Raw genomic sequence first — 19,584 nt, forward strand, 5'->3', positions numbered from 1 at the left:
GTTAGTTCGGCTTACTCTTCGACTGTACATAGACGTATTTACTTCGGTCATATTGGAGTTCGGCCATGATAAAACCATCTCACTTGGTTTAAGCAGTGATGGGGGTATTGAAGGATAAGCATTATCTTTCAGGAGTATGAATCCTAGGAGGACTCTGCATGGAGGAGTAGAAGTCCTACTAGGATTGCGCCACATGAAACCTATAAAAGCTCATAAACATCACCTTTGGAGAGGTAACACACAATTTTACTTTCTGAATACACAGAGCTTTGTCTATTTGTCAAGCTTACTGACTTAAGCATCGGAGAGGTTTCCGGCACACACCCGCCGGCTAGCTCACGTTTGTATTTTCAGGTGATAAAGCGACGACGTACGGAGGAGAGTAGACTTGGTCAACAGGATTATACGAGAAGGTTTATTTCTTTCCCGTATACTATCGATGTTTGATATCTTAATTTTTTGCTTAAATATTCTATTAATTTCTATCCTAAAAAATTAATGATTTGTGTTTTGATAATACTTCTCTTAACAAAATTTAATATCATGATTATTGATTCAAAGCGTTTTTATTTTTATTATTTCTTTGGTCATTATCTTTATCATTTGCAAGTGTAAAGAAAGAAAAGACAAACAAAAGGTTTTGTGGCAATGGATTGGCATGATTTGTGATAAGATTGATTGACCTTGTTCTGTGGAAAGATGGTCCAGCATGGATGGCAAGCATGTGCAAAGGATTATTTTTGTCTGATAGAAATATGGCTAATATCATGGTGGAAAAACAGATCATAAAACATGGAACTAATGTACAAAAAAAAAACGACGACATCAAAAGGCAGGTTCTCTGTTGTTTTTCCTCCATGGTATTGTAATTGCCATCCATACTGGACCATCTTTCTACAGAAACAAGGTCAATCAAATCTTATCACAAATTATGCCAACCCGCTGCCACAAAACCTTTTGGCTTTGTTTGGTTTGGTTTTTAAAAAATTTTTTGGAAAAAATTCTCTATAAACAAATTTTCAAGAGTAATTAAATCAAACAAATTTTTTCAAAAAAAATTTCAAAATTTTGTTTGATTACCTACTTTTCAAAATCACTCTCTCTCTCATACACATCAAATCAATCACTTTTTTTAAGACTCTCTCTCCAAAACAATTTTCTAAAATCATTTCTAAAAAAAGGCAAACCAAACAAGTTTTCATACTTTTTATCTCAAAAATTACTCTACAAACACAAACCAAACACATTCGTTTTTCTTTTCCCTCTTTTGCACCACAACACTTGCAAATGATAAAAATAATGACCAAAAAAATAATATAAATAAAACATTTTTGAATCAATAATTATGATATTAAATTTTGTAAAGAGAGATATTGTCAAAATACAAGTCATTAATTTCTTAGAATAAAAATCCTAACAATCTCCCTTTTTGACAATGTTAAGACAAAACTTCATAAGCATTCCTGCACAAGATCTGAAGATTCAAGCAATAAATGGAACATAAATGATTATACTAAAAAATCATGATTTTGTCTTTGGAACGCAATTGCCAACTTGCATTGTAATACACAAATTAAGATTGAAAATCTAAACATATTCTACTAAAAAAAGTGAACAGTATCCATCACCGAGGTTGGCCCTAAAATTGGCCCACCAAACATAAATGCTCTCACAAGTTGAGATGGTCAACTTGAGAAAATCTATACCCTTATTGAAAAACTTCACACCACCATTGTCTACCACCACTGCCATCTGCCACCGCCACCATCATTGTCCATTAGCTACTATCACCGTTCACCAACCACCTCTATTATCACCAATCTACACTATAATATCTTTCATCTATTTAACTAATGCAATCAGCTCGGATGTTATGAAATTTAAATTTTAAGATAGTACAACAAAAATTTATTACAATTGTGAAATTAACAATAATTTATTCATTACTTAGATACAATCAATATAATTATATTAAAATTGTGAAATTATTCAATCTTTGAAAACACCGTGATTATGTGCTCAACCAATAGTATAATGCATTTTTCTATATATTCCTATTTTTTGTGTCATGTAATTAAATAGTCATTTGTTATTGAGTGGCACACCATTGCCATAAGTCCTAAAACACTAGATAATTACCAACACTGAAAATAATAACTAACAAATTCCAAACAAACTAGGTATTATTTGAGTTACTACAAACATGATCTGCCTAATTTTCAACTATCAAAACATGAGCAAATTGTTAATTCCTTCTAATATGCTTATTAATACCCAAAAGTTAAAAGAAAAAAACAATTAAAAAAAAGAGAGAAGAAAAACGTGTACAAATAAGCTATTGTAAAGATGAAAGGAAGCTTATGTATTGTCAACGACAAACATAGACATATAATTCTGAAGCGAATTGCAAAACTAGTGATTCCAAGTAACCATAGACATATAATCTTTAATAAGGTTTGTTAGCAAAGTCCCAAGGTGTTGTGAAAGAGTAGACAATCAAAACATTGAAAAACAGGACGCAAGAACATGTTGATCAAAACACTCGCAAAACATGTAAACACATACGTATCTATGAGTGATCATACATTTCAAAATAGCACTTAATGAAAATTTTACCACATCTTTTTGCATTCTGTCTTCAAGTCTCAAAACACTCTGATATATTAATACACTGCTCGAAATATTGTGACATTCAGACAAACTTCAGTGGCGTCGATCAACTCAAAGATGCAGACATCGCCTACTTTTAAATTGTTGTCTCGCACAAATGAAGCCCAACCAAATTTGCATTTTCCATTCAGATGACAGTAGCAATTCACAGTCCATGCTCTCCCATCAGAAAGCCTTAGTATGACATCTCTCTGCTTCACGCTAAAATGTTTCATCGCAAATGCTAATGGTACATTCTGCAACAATTAAACAAAGACTTTTAAAATTTTATTTATTTATTTTTTCATCTCAATAGAGCGATTCAACCAAAATTGAGATGGTACGAGTTGAAAATTAGATTCTTATGACAATGTGTTGGCTACATATTTTGTGCTAGTCAGTGACAATTCGACGCGTGGCAAAGTAAGGGTAATAGGGGGAGACCAGTCAGGTCTTCGATCATGATCATACACGTGGCAGTTGATATTGGTTGTTATAAGATCTGAGTAGCAGCAGATCAACAAAGAGATGTACGGTGACGTGGCTTCAACGGTTGCTCACATTCAAATTCGAATATAGGAGGGAAGCCTAACTGCAAGTGAAGGCGTAGTGGAACTACTTATAAGGTAGCATGATCAACGATCACGGAGGAGCAGTTCGATGGTTTGAAATACAGTTCGATGGTTATCTTCGAAGAGTATAAATAGCAGGAAGGATTTCAGAGAAGGGGACGAAAAGAAATCTAAAGAAAACCAGTCTTACCTTACATATTCCAGTTTTATTTCCTGTTCTTTACACTTTTGTACTTTAAGTTCCTACGCTGCACTTCATTTGTAGGAGTAGTTTTCGAGTTTATTGCCGCTGTAAATCTCTACGGAGCTAAGATCATTGTAAGTTTTTTATACTAATGAAATGCTTCAGTTTATTTAACTGTTCTTATGCTCAAGTTCTCTGAAGTCAAGCTACCAGTAAGCCATCAGTAAAAGTCCTCTTTATTGAGGCTAAAAGAACCATAACACAATCGTTTGAATAATTGTTTGGCAATTACAATTCTGTAAGGACTGATTGATCCTTACTGGCACGCTCATAATTACAAAAATAACCTTCGAAAGCCAAAAGACCAACATATATTTTTGGCACGCCCAGTGGGACACTTCAAAAAATGGCTAGACGTAGGAGACAAGAAGAAAATGAACGTTTGGAAGAAGGCGTGGAAGGAGAGGTGGAGATATCCAATCCAGAGGATAATGTGATAACACATCCTGTGGAGACTCCTATCTTATCGGAACCCATGGTCGAACAGACCAATACTTCAGAGCAAATACCATTTGTTCGTAATAGTGGACGAGACCAAGGAATTGGACCATCCAGTGTCCCATCTACTCAGCCAGTCAATCCGTGGGGCGGCTTAGTAGATGCTATGGGACAGCAATTAATAAACACAATGGAAAGGTGGGCAGTATCCTTTTTGGATCGAATGAATAACTACCAACCAACAAATGTAAGACACATGGAGGAAGTAAATGTCCCTCAGCAAAGATTGGCTAGAGATAAACAGCCTATGCAAGCTAATGGACATTCTAATGGTCAAACCAGTAATCAGACTCATGAAAGATTACCACCTCAGTCTTGGTACGAACCCATTTCGAGGCCTGTAGCAGGCCAGAATGCCTCAATGTTTAACAGTGAAACCATGCAAATTGGTGGATCTGGTCCAGTACAAGAAAATGGCATAAGAATGGTTCCAAATCCCACATTCGAAGCCATACCTGGCACTAGGGGGTACAATAATCCCTTATTCGAATTTATACACGGGGGGTTGGAAGGTTTCCCTACAAATGGAAGGGATACAATACCTGTTCCAGCACTTTTCGTGGGTCCTTTCGCAGGACAAGCTCAAAGAGGTTACCTACACCCCCAACAGCAACTTGTACCACAGGGACAGCCAATCCCAAATGTACCACCTTATGGACCAAGGGGACCACAAGCACAAGTTTGTCCACCAAATCCTGTGCTTGTTCCCCCAGTCGTGGTTCAGCAGGCACAAAATATGGTCCCTAGGAACCAAATTACTGAGATAGTTAGGGAGTTGTGTGGACCAATGGCTCGGGGGGTCCAAACTCCTGTGTATAGAAAACCATACCCAGAATGGGTCGATAGGGTACATGAATATCCAAAAGGTTTCAGGATACCATATTTTGTCCTCTTTCATGGGAACGGAAACCAATCGACAGTAGAGCATATTGGTAGGTTTGCCGCTCAATGTGGTGAATTTACCAATCATGACTATATGAAGTTGAGACTATTCCCAAATTCTCTAACTGGGGGAGCATTTGTATGGTACATTAACCTTCCACCTGGCTCCATCCAGACTTGGCAGCAAATGGAAGAGGCATTTCACGCCCAATTCTTCCAATCAGAGCCAGAAGTTTCCATGGCAGACTTGGCAAGATTGAGTCAAAGGCCTGAAGAGAAGGCTACTCAGTTTATTTCCAGATTTAAGAGGGTTCGAAATAAATGTAGAGTAATCTTGCCAGAAACGGAATTCGTAAGATTGGCCCAAAATGGTTTAGAGTTCAGGCTTCGAAAGAAGTTTGATTTAACAGAGTTTAGAGATTTAGTGGAACTGACTTACAAAGTATCTAGATATGAAGCATTACTAGAAGAGGAACAATCGAAATAATGCATCATATAGAACATACTACAAAGATCCTAATTATGAGATTGATGCAGCAGAGATTGTGGAAAAAGAGCCTATGATCTGTGAAGCATTAATTCATAAGGATACGACAATTGACCAGCAGTTTAAAAAGAAAGATCTCCACAGGAAATATTCTTTCGATTTAACTAAGGCAGATGACATTTTTAATCATTTGCTTGCGGTCAACTTCCTTAAGTTACCAAAAGGGGTTAAACTTCCATCTCTTGATGAACTTAAAGGAAAAGTATATTGTAAATGGCATAATTCTTGGTCTCACTCGACTAAAAACTGTGTTGTTTTTCGAGACAGGATCCAAGAACAAATTCGGAAGGGGAGTTTGAAGTTCCCAGCCAAAGCTGAAAAAGCCATGGGGATCGATAGCAATCCATTTCCAGAAATTGGAGAGGTGGCAGCCAATGTCATTATGTCAGACTTTCAGAACCTCTCTTTGAAAGAATTGGAAGAAGTCAATGTACAGATGCATGTGGTCAACCAGACAACAATCAAAAAAAGACATTAGAAATCCACCAGTTATTGGACGAGATTTCTCACATCAGAGGGAAGACTCTGATGAAAAAGCACTGGATGATGACTCCTTAGAAGCGGCCGTAATGCAAAGGATGTGTCCCAGGTGCAGACTGAGTTATAAGTGGTTGAAAGGCCTTCCAGTTGATGGGAAGCAATACTACAGGGATGTACAGAGGTGTCCCAAACCAACCAATGCTTATAATAAAAGGCCGTATCCGGCTAATGTTAAGCGGCAGCTATTAGTGGTTGAGTCTGCAGTTGATAGAATGCATGCTAAAGGCAAGAGGCCCTTATACGAGACCAGGTCACCTAACTATTACAGAATGGAGAGTAGTCATTCTGAAAGAAGATTGGAGAAGAGTTCAGGTTTTAGGATCAAAGCCAGGAATTGGCCCATTTGCCCAGCTTCACGAAGGACAGAAAATGATCACCATCATCGAGAGCCTGAATCAAGCTCAAAGCTTGGAGACAGGGCCAAACAATTGTGTTCACAGCCAGCCTCGAAGGTGACCTCGAAGGAAGAAAAAGGCAGTTCAACGTCTGGGTCAGTAAGTTCGTGGGTGCCTGGAGTCCTAAATTGGTTTGTGATGCAAAACAAACCTAGGGAAATGCCTACCCAAAGGAATGTTGGAAATCAAAGTAGGATGGTTAAGCCTCCTTTGGTGGCCCCCAACAACTGGGTATTGCTGAAACACCCAAGAACGAGGGAACCAGATATGGTCCCTGTTATTTCCAGATCACAAAGGAGGAAAATTCAGCGTAGGTACACCCAATACCAGAAGGACCTGAAAGAAAGTGGAGAGAGTTCTTCAGTGATCCAGACTGGAGAAAAGAAGAACCGAAAGTCAGACCATAATCCAAAGCCAGTTCTACAAAATGAGGTGGATTGCAGCAGAGAACGGTTGGCCAAGGTTCATTCTGAACTAAAATTCAGAGAGAAGGATAGCCTAGCAGGGTTGGAGAAAGCTCTGATGGAGAGTGGTAGCAAAACGGAAGAAGAAATTGGCATAAGCCAAAAGAAAGAAATGGTGGAAGAAGAAATGTTCGAAGCTTTCATGGCTGAGCAAACATTTCTGGTTGGAAAACCAGCCAAGGAAAATCATTCGAAGGAACCTGTTAGCAATGAAATACCAGACTGCAGCATGCAGGATGTTTCTGAGGTAATTGACCAAGGTGACCAAGAGGGGAAACAGGTACAGCTAGCCATCCAGTTTGGCTCGTTTCCCTCAGTATCAGTGAACATGGTACACATACTACCACAGGAATTCCAAGCTGGAGATGAGAATCAAGAGGGGCAAGAAGCTGATCCAATTCCAATCTCTAGTGAAGATTCACAAGCGAGTATGGTATAAGATAATTTCGGAATGGTTACCCGAATGGAAGCTGAATATGAGAGCGAAGAAGTGGTAAGTATTAACCTCTCGTATCCATTTGAATATCCCTCGAATTCCATGACGCAGCATGTTAAGCCTTTGTACATTAAGGCCTTTTTCGATGGGAAACAGTTAAACCGAGTCTTGGTGGATAATGGGGCGGCGGTGAACTTACTACCGAAATCCTCCTTGAAGAAATTAGGGAAGAAGAATCCCAAGTTGATCCCAACCAGTACAACCATCGCTGGTTTTGCTGGAGACAAGCAAATGGCCCAGGGAATTCTACCCATCAACCTGAGTGTGGGAACCAAGGACTGCATGACGGCATTTTTCGTCATCGATAGCAATGCGAAGTATAATGCTTTACTTGGTAGAGATTGGATCCACACTAATAAATGTGTGCCTTCATCTTTGCATCAGAAAATGATAATAGCTCTAGGCAATGGGGAGACGGAGGAAATTAATGCAGATCCTCAACCTTTCATAGCCTGTGCAAATTTCGCAGAAGCCAAGTTGTATATTGATGGCGTGGCACCACTCAGTATACTGATGGAATTCGATGGCTCAGCCGAAGTAACGGCTGATGAGGAAGTAGCACACCTGAAGCATTTAGTCCAGGAGAGTGCTGGTGAAGAGCTAGTTGTTAAAGATGACAATGATGCCTGGTTATAGGCGGCAAAATGAAGCACCAGAAGCCAGGTCTTTAGCTTTAATCAAGTTTTCAATATTGGATATAAAGTCAATAGCCCAGAAAGTACGAGAGCAAGAGAAAGAAGTCATGACGATTGGCTGCAAGCGGGAGCAGCAACAAGCCAGAGTTTTGACCCTTGATAAATACTGTGCATTGGAAATAGAAACGAAAGTCCAAGAAATACAGGAAGAAGAAACCTTGTGGACAGACTTTGTCTATGAGGAGGAGAATAAAGAGGAGGAATCAAAGAGCCTGGAAACAGAACACAGCAAGGAGACTTCTTCGAAGTCAGAGAGGATCAAGGAAGGAGTTCCAGTAAGTACTCAGATACAAGACCCCTTAGAAGAAATAAATTTAGGGGAAGATTCTGTACAACAACCCATTTATATAAGTGCTTGGTTGAATTCTCTTGATAGGGACCAGTTGTTGGTTATTCTGAGAAGATATAAAGATTGTTTTGCATGGTCATACAATGAACTACCAGGATTGGATAGGTCATTAGTGGAACATAGGCTTCCCATGAAGCCTAACTTCAAGCCATACAAACAAAAACCAAGAAGAATGGGTTCGGAAGTGATCCAGAAAGTCAAGGAAGAAATTCTTAGACTACTCAAGGTAGGCTTTATCAGGACAGCCAGGTATGTTGAGTGGCTATCTAATATTGTACCTGTAGTCAAGAAAAATGGCAAAATGAGGGTATGCATCGATTTTAGAAACCTAAATCTGGCAACTCCAAAGGATGAATATCCTATGCCTATAGTAGATTTGCTGGTGGATAGCTCAGCAGTACATCGAATTTTATCAATGATGGATGGGCACTCAGGCTATAACCAAATCTGCATTGCGGAGGAAGATGTTCACAAGACAGCATTTAGATGCCCTGGGAATATCGGGACCTTCGAATGGGTTAAAATGCCGTTTGGCCTAAAGAATGCCAGGGCCACATATCAGAGGGCTATGAACACTATCTTTCATGACCATATTGGTGGGTATTTAGAATGTTATATTGACGACATTGTGGTTAAATCCCAATCCATGGAGGAACATCTGTTTCACCTAGAGGCAGCCTTTGAAAGAATGAGAAGGTTCAAATTGAAGCTTAATCCTCTTAAGTGTGCTTTTGGCGTATCATCTGGAAACCTCTTGGGCTATGTGGTACACAAGAAAGGAATACAGATCGACCAGAATAAAGCCAAAGCCATCATTGAAGCCAGACCTCCATCAAGTAAGAAAGAATTACAAAAGTTCCTTGGGCAGGTTAATTTTCTTCGAAGATTCATTTCTAACACTGCAGGGAAAACTAAAGTTTTTTCTTCCTTATTAAGGCTGAAAGATGAAGAGGAATTTGTGTGGACAACGGAGTATCAAAGTGCTTTCGATGGAATCAAAGCCTACTTGGCCAACCCTCCAGTACTGATGCCACCAAATGGCGTTAAGCCTTTGAAGTTGTACATAGCTGCAACAGAAGATTCATTGGGAGCTTTCTTAGCCCAAGACAATGAAGAAGGCAGGGAGCAAGCTGTTTATTACCTTAGTAGGTTTTTAAATTCTTGTGAATGTAAACATTCAGCTGTAGAAAAGCTTTGCCTTGTGCTGTATTTTGCTGTAATAAAATTAAGATATTACCTTTTGCCTACGACTGTCTTGGTAATTGCAACCACAGATTTGGTTAAATATATGTTATCTAGACCTATGTTGAGGGGAAGAATTGGCAAATGGGTATTAGCCTTGTCGGAATTTCACTTAGAATATGTGCCCCAAAGGGCAGTGAAAGGACAAGTTTTAGGCAATTTTTTGGCAGACCATCCATCTTAAACGGAGAGTCAAGAGATAATGGAACTCAGTATGGCTAATGTCGAGCCATGACAAATGTGGTTCAATGGATCGAAAGCCAATGGCCTAACTGGAATTGGTATAGTGATCAAGTCACCGCAAGGAGTAGAAACCACACATGGTTTCAGAGTGGATGAAACTGCTTGTTCTAATAATCAAGCTGAATATGAGGCTTTGATAGTAGGATTGGAAATTCTTTTTGGGTTACAAGTACATGCAGTTGACATATTTGGAGATTCCCAATTGGTCGTTAACCAAGTAAAAGGGATTTTCAAGTGTCAAAGTATAAGTATGCTGCCATATTATGTCATCGCATTACATTTGCTCTCTCAATTTGAAATAGTAAATGTAACTTATGTTCCGAGATTCTTGAATAATAGAGCTAATGATGTGGCTCAGAAAGCTTCGAATTTCAAGAGAAAGGATGGTACCCAGTGGGATGTAAGCCAAACAACATACCAAAAATCTATACCACCCTTAAATAAGAGGAACATGGTCCTGGAAATCAATTATAATGATCTGCAGGAACAAGATTGGAGACATCCAATAATACAATACTTGGCTGGCCCATTCTCAAAAGCCAGCAGAAGAGTTAAATTGCAATCTGTGCAATACATCATATATAACAATGATCTCTACAAAAGAGGGGGAGATGGTCTATTGTTGGAATGTTTAGGGCCAAAAGAAGCATTAATAGCTATGGCTGAAGTTCACGAAGGCATCTGTGGTGCACATCAGCCTGGTGTAAAAATGAGATGGCTGCTTCGAAGACATTCCTATTATTGGCCAACTATCCTTAAAGACTGCATAGAATATGCAAAGGGCTGCCGGCATGTCAAAAGCATGGTACAATAAGGCATGTGCCCATAACTGATCTACATGCAGTAGTAAAGCCTTGGCCGTTCAGAGGATGGGCCATGGATATGATGGGGAAAATACACCCTCCCTCTTCGAAGCATCATTGTTTCATTTTGGTAGCTACTGATTATTTCACCAAATGGGTCGAAGCTAAGCCATACAAAGCTGTAGATCAGATGGAGGTTATTGGGTTCATTAAGGATTTGATCCATAGATTTGGCATCCCACAAACGATAACGGTTGATAATTAGACTGTTTTTGATAGGAAAATGGTAGTCTTTTGTGGCTGAGTTTGGGATTAGCCTTGTTAATTCCACCCCATATTACGCACAAGCCAATGGTCAAGCTGAGTCAACTAACAAGTCCTTAAAAAAGGGAATACAAAAGGTTGTGGAAGATAATCCTAGAGATTGGCATAATTTATTGTTAGATGTATTATGGGCTTATAGAACTTCCCCAAGGTCAAGCACAGGAGTCACTCCTTATGCCTTAGTTTATGGGCATGATGCAGTATTACCTGTGGAGATCAATGTTAAATCCTTAAGGGTAAGATGCCTAGACCAGTTGGATCCTGAGCAATACTATCAGAGTATGTGCTTGGAGTTAGAAGATATAGATGAAGCTAGAATTTTGACATTAAATAGCATTCTCTTTCAGAAGAAGAAAGCAGCCAAAAATTATAACAAGAAAGTCAAACACATTGGCTTTGATGAAGGTGATTTGGTGTGGAAGACAATACTTCCAATAGGAATTAAAAGCCATAGATTTGGCAAATGGTCACCTAACTGGGAAGGACCATATCAAATTCATAGAGTTTTGCCTTTTGGGGCATACCATTTGAAAAATTTGAATGGTTATGTGCATCCCAAAAAGATTAATGACAGATATTTAAAGCCTTATTTTCCAACTATTTGGGAAACACAGGGAATAAAATAAACACTGAGTACAATAACATAAGATAGTAAACAAGGAAATGTTTTATAAAGAGTCAAGTACATCGTGCCACAAATTGGCCCAAAAATCATTACAATGTTTTAGCTGTTTTTGTACAACAGACTTCCTATTGGTAAACGACGAAAATAGTTGAATAGCTGCAGCCATGTCTCTCTTTTGATCGATCAGCCCTTGATTGGTGATTTGCAGTTTGAGGTCAGTTCGGAGTAAGGCCTGATTCACTGCAGAGAGCTCCTCTTCGAGTTGAGCTTTCCTCTCCAGCAGTTGAGTTCGAAAGTGAGAGGTAGAGGAGTGTTGTTCCTTAAGCTTCGATACTTCAGTATGCACTTGAGAAACAAAACTTTGGTCTCTAACCAATTTCTCATCTGCAGCCTTGGCAGCATGACAGATGCTGATGTAAAAATCGATAGTAGTTGCTGCCTAGGATAGGTGATTTGAGACATCCATACAAGACTGCTCAGCAAGTTTGCAGCATTGAAGAAACCCGTTTTTAATTATAGGCCTTTGTAGAGCCTCGAAGGGAATCCTCGAAAAAGAAATTAACAGGTCCAGACAGGTGTCCAAGTCTATCATAGGCACAGAAGGTTGGCTGCTGGAGGAAGGAGAGCTCTCAAAAATTTCCAGCAAAGAATCAGCCAAAACTAATGGCTCAGCCTCCTCATCGAATGTTGGAGAAGTAGAGGTGATGTCAAAAGGACTAGCTAATCTTGCTTCAAAGATATCAATCTCATCATTGGACATGAGGGGCGCAGAGAGAGTTGCCATGGGAGACACAGAAGATTGCATAGGGATAAGAGAAATGGGTGGAGCATCTTTAATGGTCTCCATGGTCCTAGCCACCAATGAATCAAGAGAAGGAGGGCTGGAGCTAGGTAAAGGTGGTAAGTCACGAATTGGAGAGCTGTCAGCACCCATCAGAGATAAGGTAGCAGTTGGAATCTCCTTGGAAGGAGAAAGAGGAGCAAGACTCGGCAAAGAAGTAAATTGAGGAAAGTCAAGAGTCAAGTAAGAAAGATATAGAGTCAAACCAAGAGAAAGAGGTGCAGGAATGCTTGGCCTCAAGAAAAGTGCAGAAAATGTAGACCCTGAAAATGAAAGTATGGTCTGAGTAGTCCTTACATCCTGCATCTGATCAACCTCGAGTGAAACTGAGAGAGGTCTCATCGGAAAGATGAACTCAGAAGTTGCCGCTGTAAGAGGAAGAAATGTAAGGCAATGTTAAACCTCGATACCAAAGGCTGACAGAGGAAAAATTGCAGAAGCATAAAAATTACCTGCTCCAGAAGTGTCGGCAATGATGGGAGAACTACGAAGGGTATAATATCTGGCAGTTTGTTGCCTTCTTGCAGTTTCCCTTTGTAGTATGTCAGCAGCGGCAGCTTCATCTCTCAGAAATTGTTGCTGCCGTCTCTTCTCAGCTCTCTCGAAGACAATCATGGCTTTAGAATGTTCTTGTTCTACTGTCTTGACGGCTGCTTCATGAATGGTATCATCAACCGAGATAGGAGCGGAAGCAAACATCTTTTTTCTCTTCTCCATGGCTTTGGCAATTGTCTCAGAATCAGAGTCTTCGACCATATCAGAAGGAGAGACAGTCACCTTTCTTTTCCTTTTCCTCTGTATTGGCAGGGTCTGCTCTTTCTCAATTTCTTTCTCAACTTTTTCCTCAACTTCTTCAAGCTGCGATCTGGATTCCAAAGAGATGAATTCATCTTCCATCTCTCTGGTAGTTGTCTCATCCTTAACCGAGTCAGATGAAAAGACGATCGCTTTCTTCTTTCTTTTCAAAGGTAACTCTTTCTCTTCATCTGTTTCTTCTTTTTCTTCCCCTTGAATATCAGATGTTTCCTTCTCGAGTTCAAAGAGCCTCCTTTTCTTTTGTGATTGACCACCTCCATAAAAGAAGAATTAAAGATAAGGCAAAATGCATTATAAAAGACAAAAGAAGAAGGGACAAGGGTATACCTTTCTTCGAGGCAGCCCGAGTAACTCTGGGAGAAATTGAAGCAGCAGGAGCAGCATGTGCTATATCTGAAACAGTGGAAGAAGTGACAACCCCAGTTTCTTTGGGCTTGGTCACATCTAACACTGTTAGTAGGTTTAAAGGTGAAATGGCCAAATAAATCTCCATGTTAGTCACCCACCAGTTTTGGTACCTCTTCAATACGGTACCTTGAGGAATGAAAGGGGTATACTCGAAGTTGGCCAAGTCATCCATAAATTTAAAAGTTGCCTCTTCTAGCTTGGACTTCCGAACTTTCAGGTCCCTTCTAGTAAGGCTGAGATTTGTGTTGCTACAGAGAGGTATTGGGACCCCTTGTGTGAGGCCAAATTGTCTAGCGAATTGAGCAGGACAGTAAGGTTCAGCAATGCATTTGTAGGCCTTCGGGTTCAAAGTCCCGATAAATAACTCTCTAGGAATCAGAATGGAAGCCCATATATCTTTGTGAATAGGTGAGGTACAGGACTGGTCACTTAGGAAATTCCTCAACCAAGATGGACCAATAGAAGGTTCGAAGGGACGAAAACGGTAAGTAGGAAGGGAGGTTGGAAGCTGGTGAAAGAAAGAGAAGTAAAAAGCAAAAGTAGAAGGGTAAAGTGAAGCATTGGCCAACCTTATGCCATGAGTAGGAGGATTTGGCTCGGAAAATTTAAGGCATTTGGATTGTAACTCAGTAAAATAGGCGAAAAGCCAAAACTGAAGAATCCAGAATGGCCCCCCTTGATTAGCATCTAAGGGTTTCTCACAGAAGAGAGAGCAAACTTTATATACGTGACCTAGAACATGTGGGGCTAAGGCCACCTTTTTCTGTAAAACAAAGGCTTTGGCAAGAGGGGCAAATTCAGGCATGATTCTCTGAGAGGAGGTGCAAAAAAGGAATTTGCAAAGCCAATATAATAAGAAAGAAAAGAATTCCCTATCAGTCACAGGGCCCTCTCTTTTATTCTCAGCCCTAGCGAAATCACTATAAGATGAGTTAAGGGAGGGGAGAGAAAAAGGGACTGCTAAATCAGGATAATCTGGTCCAAAAGGGGTGCCAATGGGAGATAGTCCCAGTAAATGGCAAATATCAAGAACAGTAGGGGCCATCATCCCACATCTAAATTGGAAAAAATTAAAGACAGGATTCCAAAAACATAGGGCAGCAGGAATAAGGAAAGGGTCCTCTAAGATAGTTACCCTAGATAGTCTGAGAGCATCGAGAAGGCAGAGTTCTTGAAGGTCCAGGGTCCTAGCAGGAATAACCCGATCATACCATTCTTGCCACTCTGGTCTCACCGTGGGCCAGCATCGGTGGGGGCGATTTATCCTCTAGTTCCTCCAGTCAAGACCACCTTCATAGAGAAGACATTGGTTTTCTAGTCGGGGATACAGGGCTGGGAGCTCAGTAAGGATCTCTTTGAATATAGGCCCGAGCACGTAGTCTAGCTGCACATGGCGACGAGGGACAAAGATGCGTCCATCAATAGCGCTTTTCTCCCCAGCTTTGTACTTTTCACATTCTGCATCAATAATCCTCTTCAGGGCCACAGATGGGCTCGTACGCTCTACGACTGATACTAAAGGAGAAGCCATTGACAGTATGCTTTTCTTGAAAGTGAAACCGGGAAAGGAAGTAGAGAGAAGCCGAAGATCGGTAGTAAGAGGGGTTTGTGCGATTAGAAGAGCAAGTGATTTCAGAGCACGAAACAAAAGGGTTTTTAAAGCCCTCGTATTTGAAAATATATTACATGAGCTGTTAAGTATTAGAAGTGCGAATACAAAAGCTTCCTTCAATATTGATGCTTTTGGAGGGAAAAACAAAGCCCAGTTATTGAGGCTAGCTTCGAAGTAAGATATTTTGCTTCGAAGCCAAGTCAAACGGCTTTGAAACAGAGAAGCCGGCTTCGAAGCAGGTTGCCATACCCAAAATATAAAAATACTCGAGTATTTATTTCACTTAAAAGAGTTTAAAGACCTGTTTTTAGGTTTTTAACAAAGGTAATGTCCTTTGAGGCAAAACTTGAGATTCTTTAAGGATGGGATTTGGTGTTTGAAACATCAAAAGCAATAATGACAATGACTAGATGTTGACTATGGTCAAAACAGACTTTAAGTATAAGATTGCTAGATTCGAAGCACTGTTTTTAATTGAAAATCAGCCAAAACTGTCAACTTTATTCCACAAATTGGAAAGGTTTACAATTGGCTCATTTAGTGTTTCATTTAAAACAATTAAGTCCAGATTCAAAGGATGAAATTGTTCGAAGCTCGGAGTTGACTTTTAAAACACAAGTGAAAATACAAGTGAAGACAGGGTCAAACAATGACAAATGAAGAAGAATTTTGTTTATATTAAAACCAAAGCGATTACATCAGATGACCCTATCTCGGTATGAACTCGAGCTCATAAAAATAAGGAATGGAATAAATAACGAGATCATGAAATTTAGTCCAACAATGATCAATGAACTTTTGTTCTTTCCTTATTCTATCTTCCAAATTTTCTAGCATTGGCTGCATAAGTTGATGTGCTCTCACTTCATAGTAGAGCTCTTCAGCCTTTATTTCGAAAGCCACCTCTCTTAATCCTTGTTCCAATTCGTCAATGTCTAAGTCATCCCAATACGCAGAATCTTTATTCTTGAAATCATCGAATTCTTCAATAAAGTTCTCTACTTCGTACTGAGCATGAATTCGAAGAGACGAAAGTTGGTCTAAAGATTGTGTAGTAGCCACAGAATTTCGATGCCAGTAAAGGAGCAATGGAAGTTGGTCCAGAAACATATGAAGTTCTGCCTGAGCAAGGGGATTAAGGACATGGCCCCTAGTCAGAATATCACAAGCCCATCGAAGGTTCTTGAAAGGGACTTTGTCCTCAAGTACATTAAAAGGCAAGTGAGAGAAAGCTGCAAGCAGAAGTTGAGCCTGTTTCCGCTTAGCTGGGGTAGGAGAAGGTAGAGGTTTATAAGGTGGGAAGACATTTTCCATGGATAGGGCAAGCTTCAGTCTCTCTGTCTAGGAAAGGATTGACGGGGAAGAAGGTATGAATACTTCAATTTCGGGAGACAAAGAAGAAGGTGTGGACGCTTCTATTTTCGGAGATGACACGGGAGTAGAAGGAACAAAGGCATTAATATAATCAAGCCAGTCAGAAGAACAAATCTTCGCCTTCTGGGCTAAGAATGATGGGTTATACCCTTGTGCTTCTTCTGGGCGGGGGGCAGCGTGCACTATCTTTGTAGGCATGGAGGATGTATACCATGCTACAAGAAGATTCTCCTCCAGCCTACGCCGATGGTCAATGGGCACATAGGGATAGACGACTGAACTTCGAGCATAAGAAGGAAACTCTAAAGGGTCAGTGAACTCAACAAAATGATGGTTGATTCGCTCCTTCAAATCACAGGTCTCAGGTATTGACCAGCTTGTCCAGTCAGAACCCCCAGAAGAGGAAGAAGTTGCAGCTTTATCCCATACAAAGATTTGTGAAGAAGAGTTTCTCAAGTCCATATTTGCAACTTTTTGAATCAAAGGTTTGAGAGCAGTTTGTTCGAACTGTAAGGGTAGGTTAGAGGAAGAACTTCTTATGTCTATATTTGTAGCTTTCTGAATCGAAGGATTAAGAGCAATGTGTTCGTAATCCAAAGGTCGGTAATTTGCAAAGGCATCCATGACCTGAATATAGAAAGGTGGGTAAAGGTGGCTAATAAATGCATGCTTTCGATGAGAAATAGCATCGACATATGACTCTTCGTGTGCTTCATCGCTGGAGGAAAGAATTAATTTGGCCATGAAGTGTATCAGTCTGTTCGAATACTAAGACAGTGAAAATACTTAAAGGATCAAAACGAGAGTATTAATACAGATGGTGAGTGACAGTTGCATTTCTGGGAAGATGCAAAACCCATGCACGTTCTAAGACGTAGGAAAAAAGACCCTGATCCACTAATATCACCAAGTCTTGGGCATATTAGTGCGGGGGGTAATGTTGGCTACATATTTTGTGCTAGCCAGTGACAATTCGACGCGTGGCAAAGTAAGGGTAATAGGGGGAGACCAGTCAGGTCTTCGATCCTGATCATACACGTGGCAGTTGATATTGGTTGTTATAAGATCTGAGTAGCAGCGGATCAACAAAGAGATGTACGGTGACGTGACTTCAACGGTTGCTCACATTCAAATTCGAATATAGGAGGGAAGCCTAACTGCAAGTGAAGGCGTAGTGGAACTACTTATAAGGTAGCATGATCAGCGATCACGGAGGAGCAGTTCGACGGTTTGAAATACAGTTCGATGGTTATCTTCGGAGAGTATAAATAGTAGGAAGGATTTCAGAGAAGGGGACGAAAAGAAATCTAAAGAAAACCAGTCTTACCTTACATATTCTAGTTTTATTTCCTGTTCTTTACACTTTTGTACTTTAAGTTCCTACGCTGCACTTCATTTGTAGGAGTAGTTTTCGAGTATATTGCCGTTGTAAATCTCTACGGAGCTAAGATCATTGTAAGTTTTTTATACTAATGAAATGTTTCAGTTTATTTAACTGTTCTTATGCTCAAGTTCTCTGAAGTCAAGCTACCAGTAAGCCACCAGTAAAAGTCCTCTTTATTGAGGCTAAAATAACCATAACACAATCGTTTGAATAATTGTTTGGCAATTACAATTCTGTAAGGACTGATTGATCCTTGCTGGCACGCTCATAATTACAAAAATAACCTTCGAAAGCCAAAAAGCCAACACAATGGTTGCAATGAATCAAGAAATATAACACAATCACCCAAATTTGGAATGGTTTAAGAGAATTTTAAATTGATAGCTTACCAAATTGAATCTGAAACAAACATATGATGGGTGCATAGAAACCATGAAGAAAGGGTTTTCAGATTTAAAAGCTTTGGCTCTTTGGAGGGCTCTAGCTTTCCCATCAATGGACGTGCCTCCGCTATGTTCTTCTGCAAGAAAACCAAACACAGACAATTTCTTTTGTAACATTGGATATGGATGCAACAAAATCAATATCATGTAACAAAATGCTCACAAGGGTATTTTGGTCTTTCTACATATGAGAGAACTTTTTGATGAACAAATAAACAAAAATAAAAAAGTATGAAAAGTTCGTACTCTTAATTTCGCGTGTCAAACAAGGAGGCTTCACATCCATTTTTAAATTCGGAAGCTTGAACCCATCAAAGTTCTCCATTTTACATCTTAGATTGGATCTCTTCACTTCAACAGAGCCATCTTTCTCCATATCTGCTGCCCTACTTGTTTGGCATTTAGGAAAAACATCCAAAATTTCAATTGAAGAATCTCTCTCAAGTTCATCCCTCTCAGAAACTTCCTCCACTTTTGTTTGCTGTGTGGGAAAATCTTCCAAGATTTCAACAGAGTCATCTATTTCAATGTCTTCTTCTGTTTCAAGCAATTGCAATTTTTGGGTGGGATTGGATGGATATTCAATCTCTGAAGCACTCATATCAAATATAATGACATGAAAATTGGAATTCCCGTCATATCTGAATACCAAAAGGTGTCCAAAGCGAATCGAATAATATTGTGTAAAGTCTTTCCAGCCATTGGATAACCAAACTTCTTCATTAGAGTTCATCAATTCAACTTTCCATACTGCACCACTTGGAACATTGAGAAGTACAAGGTCGGCTAGGTTCTTCCCATGTTTAGTGATAAACTTTCTTGGAATCCTCTGCCATGAACATCAAATTAAGCTTATCATACTTGTAATTTTGTGTCTCATAGGAGCAAAAAAATATATGTATGTGTCATCTATGCTTTGTACTCAACAAGCTTATATGGATTAGTAGTACAAAAAGTAATAATTATCTCAATCTCATATATCTTTGTACAATTTGGAATTTTACCAACCTAAGTCAAGAAGGGTTAATTAGGTACCAAGAAAAAATATCACAAAAAATATATATGTAGACCAAATTTATTGAAAATTACCAACACCATGTCCCCATTATAGAGATGTGAGTAATTCACAGCAATAACG

The 19,584-nt window shown here is 39.6% G+C and overlaps 1 protein-coding gene across 1 annotated transcript; it reads right to left on the minus strand.

Annotated features, from left to right (window-relative positions):
* Nucleotides 1–2,416: 2,416 nt before the first annotated feature.
* LOC114274624 (B3 domain-containing transcription factor VRN1) lies at nucleotides 2,417–19,305 on the minus strand. The gene is made up of 3 exons (XM_028216599.2): nucleotides 18,693–19,305; nucleotides 18,393–18,523; nucleotides 2,417–2,906 (listed from the first exon to the last, which is right to left on the minus strand). The coding sequence occupies exons 1-3, from the start codon at nucleotides 19,177–19,179 to the stop codon at nucleotides 2,664–2,666; spliced, it is 861 nt and encodes a 286-aa protein (XP_028072400.2). The 5' UTR covers nucleotides 19,180–19,305; the 3' UTR covers nucleotides 2,417–2,663.
* Between the last annotated feature and the right edge of the window lie 279 nt (nucleotides 19,306–19,584).

The sequence above is a fragment of the Camellia sinensis genome, chromosome 4 (genome assembly GCF_055761805.1).
Source record: "Camellia sinensis isolate YWXY chromosome 4, ASM5576180v1, whole genome shotgun sequence".
NCBI classification, from domain to species: domain Eukaryota; kingdom Viridiplantae; phylum Streptophyta; class Magnoliopsida; order Ericales; family Theaceae; genus Camellia; species Camellia sinensis.

Excerpts from the sequence above, each read along its gene's own strand:
- LOC114274624 (XM_028216599.2), bottom strand. The coding sequence starts at position 19,179 with ATGAACTCTAATGAAGAAGTTTGGTTATCCAATGGCTGGAAAGACTTT. Across the intron at positions 18,524-18,692 it reads TTTGACACGCGAAATTAAGA|AAGAACATAGCGGAGGCACG; the intron begins GTACGAACTTTT and ends GTTTTCTTGCAG. Across the intron at positions 2,907-18,392 it reads TTTGTTTCAGATTCAATTTG|AATGTACCATTAGCATTTGC; the intron begins GTAAGCTATCAA and ends TAATTGTTGCAG.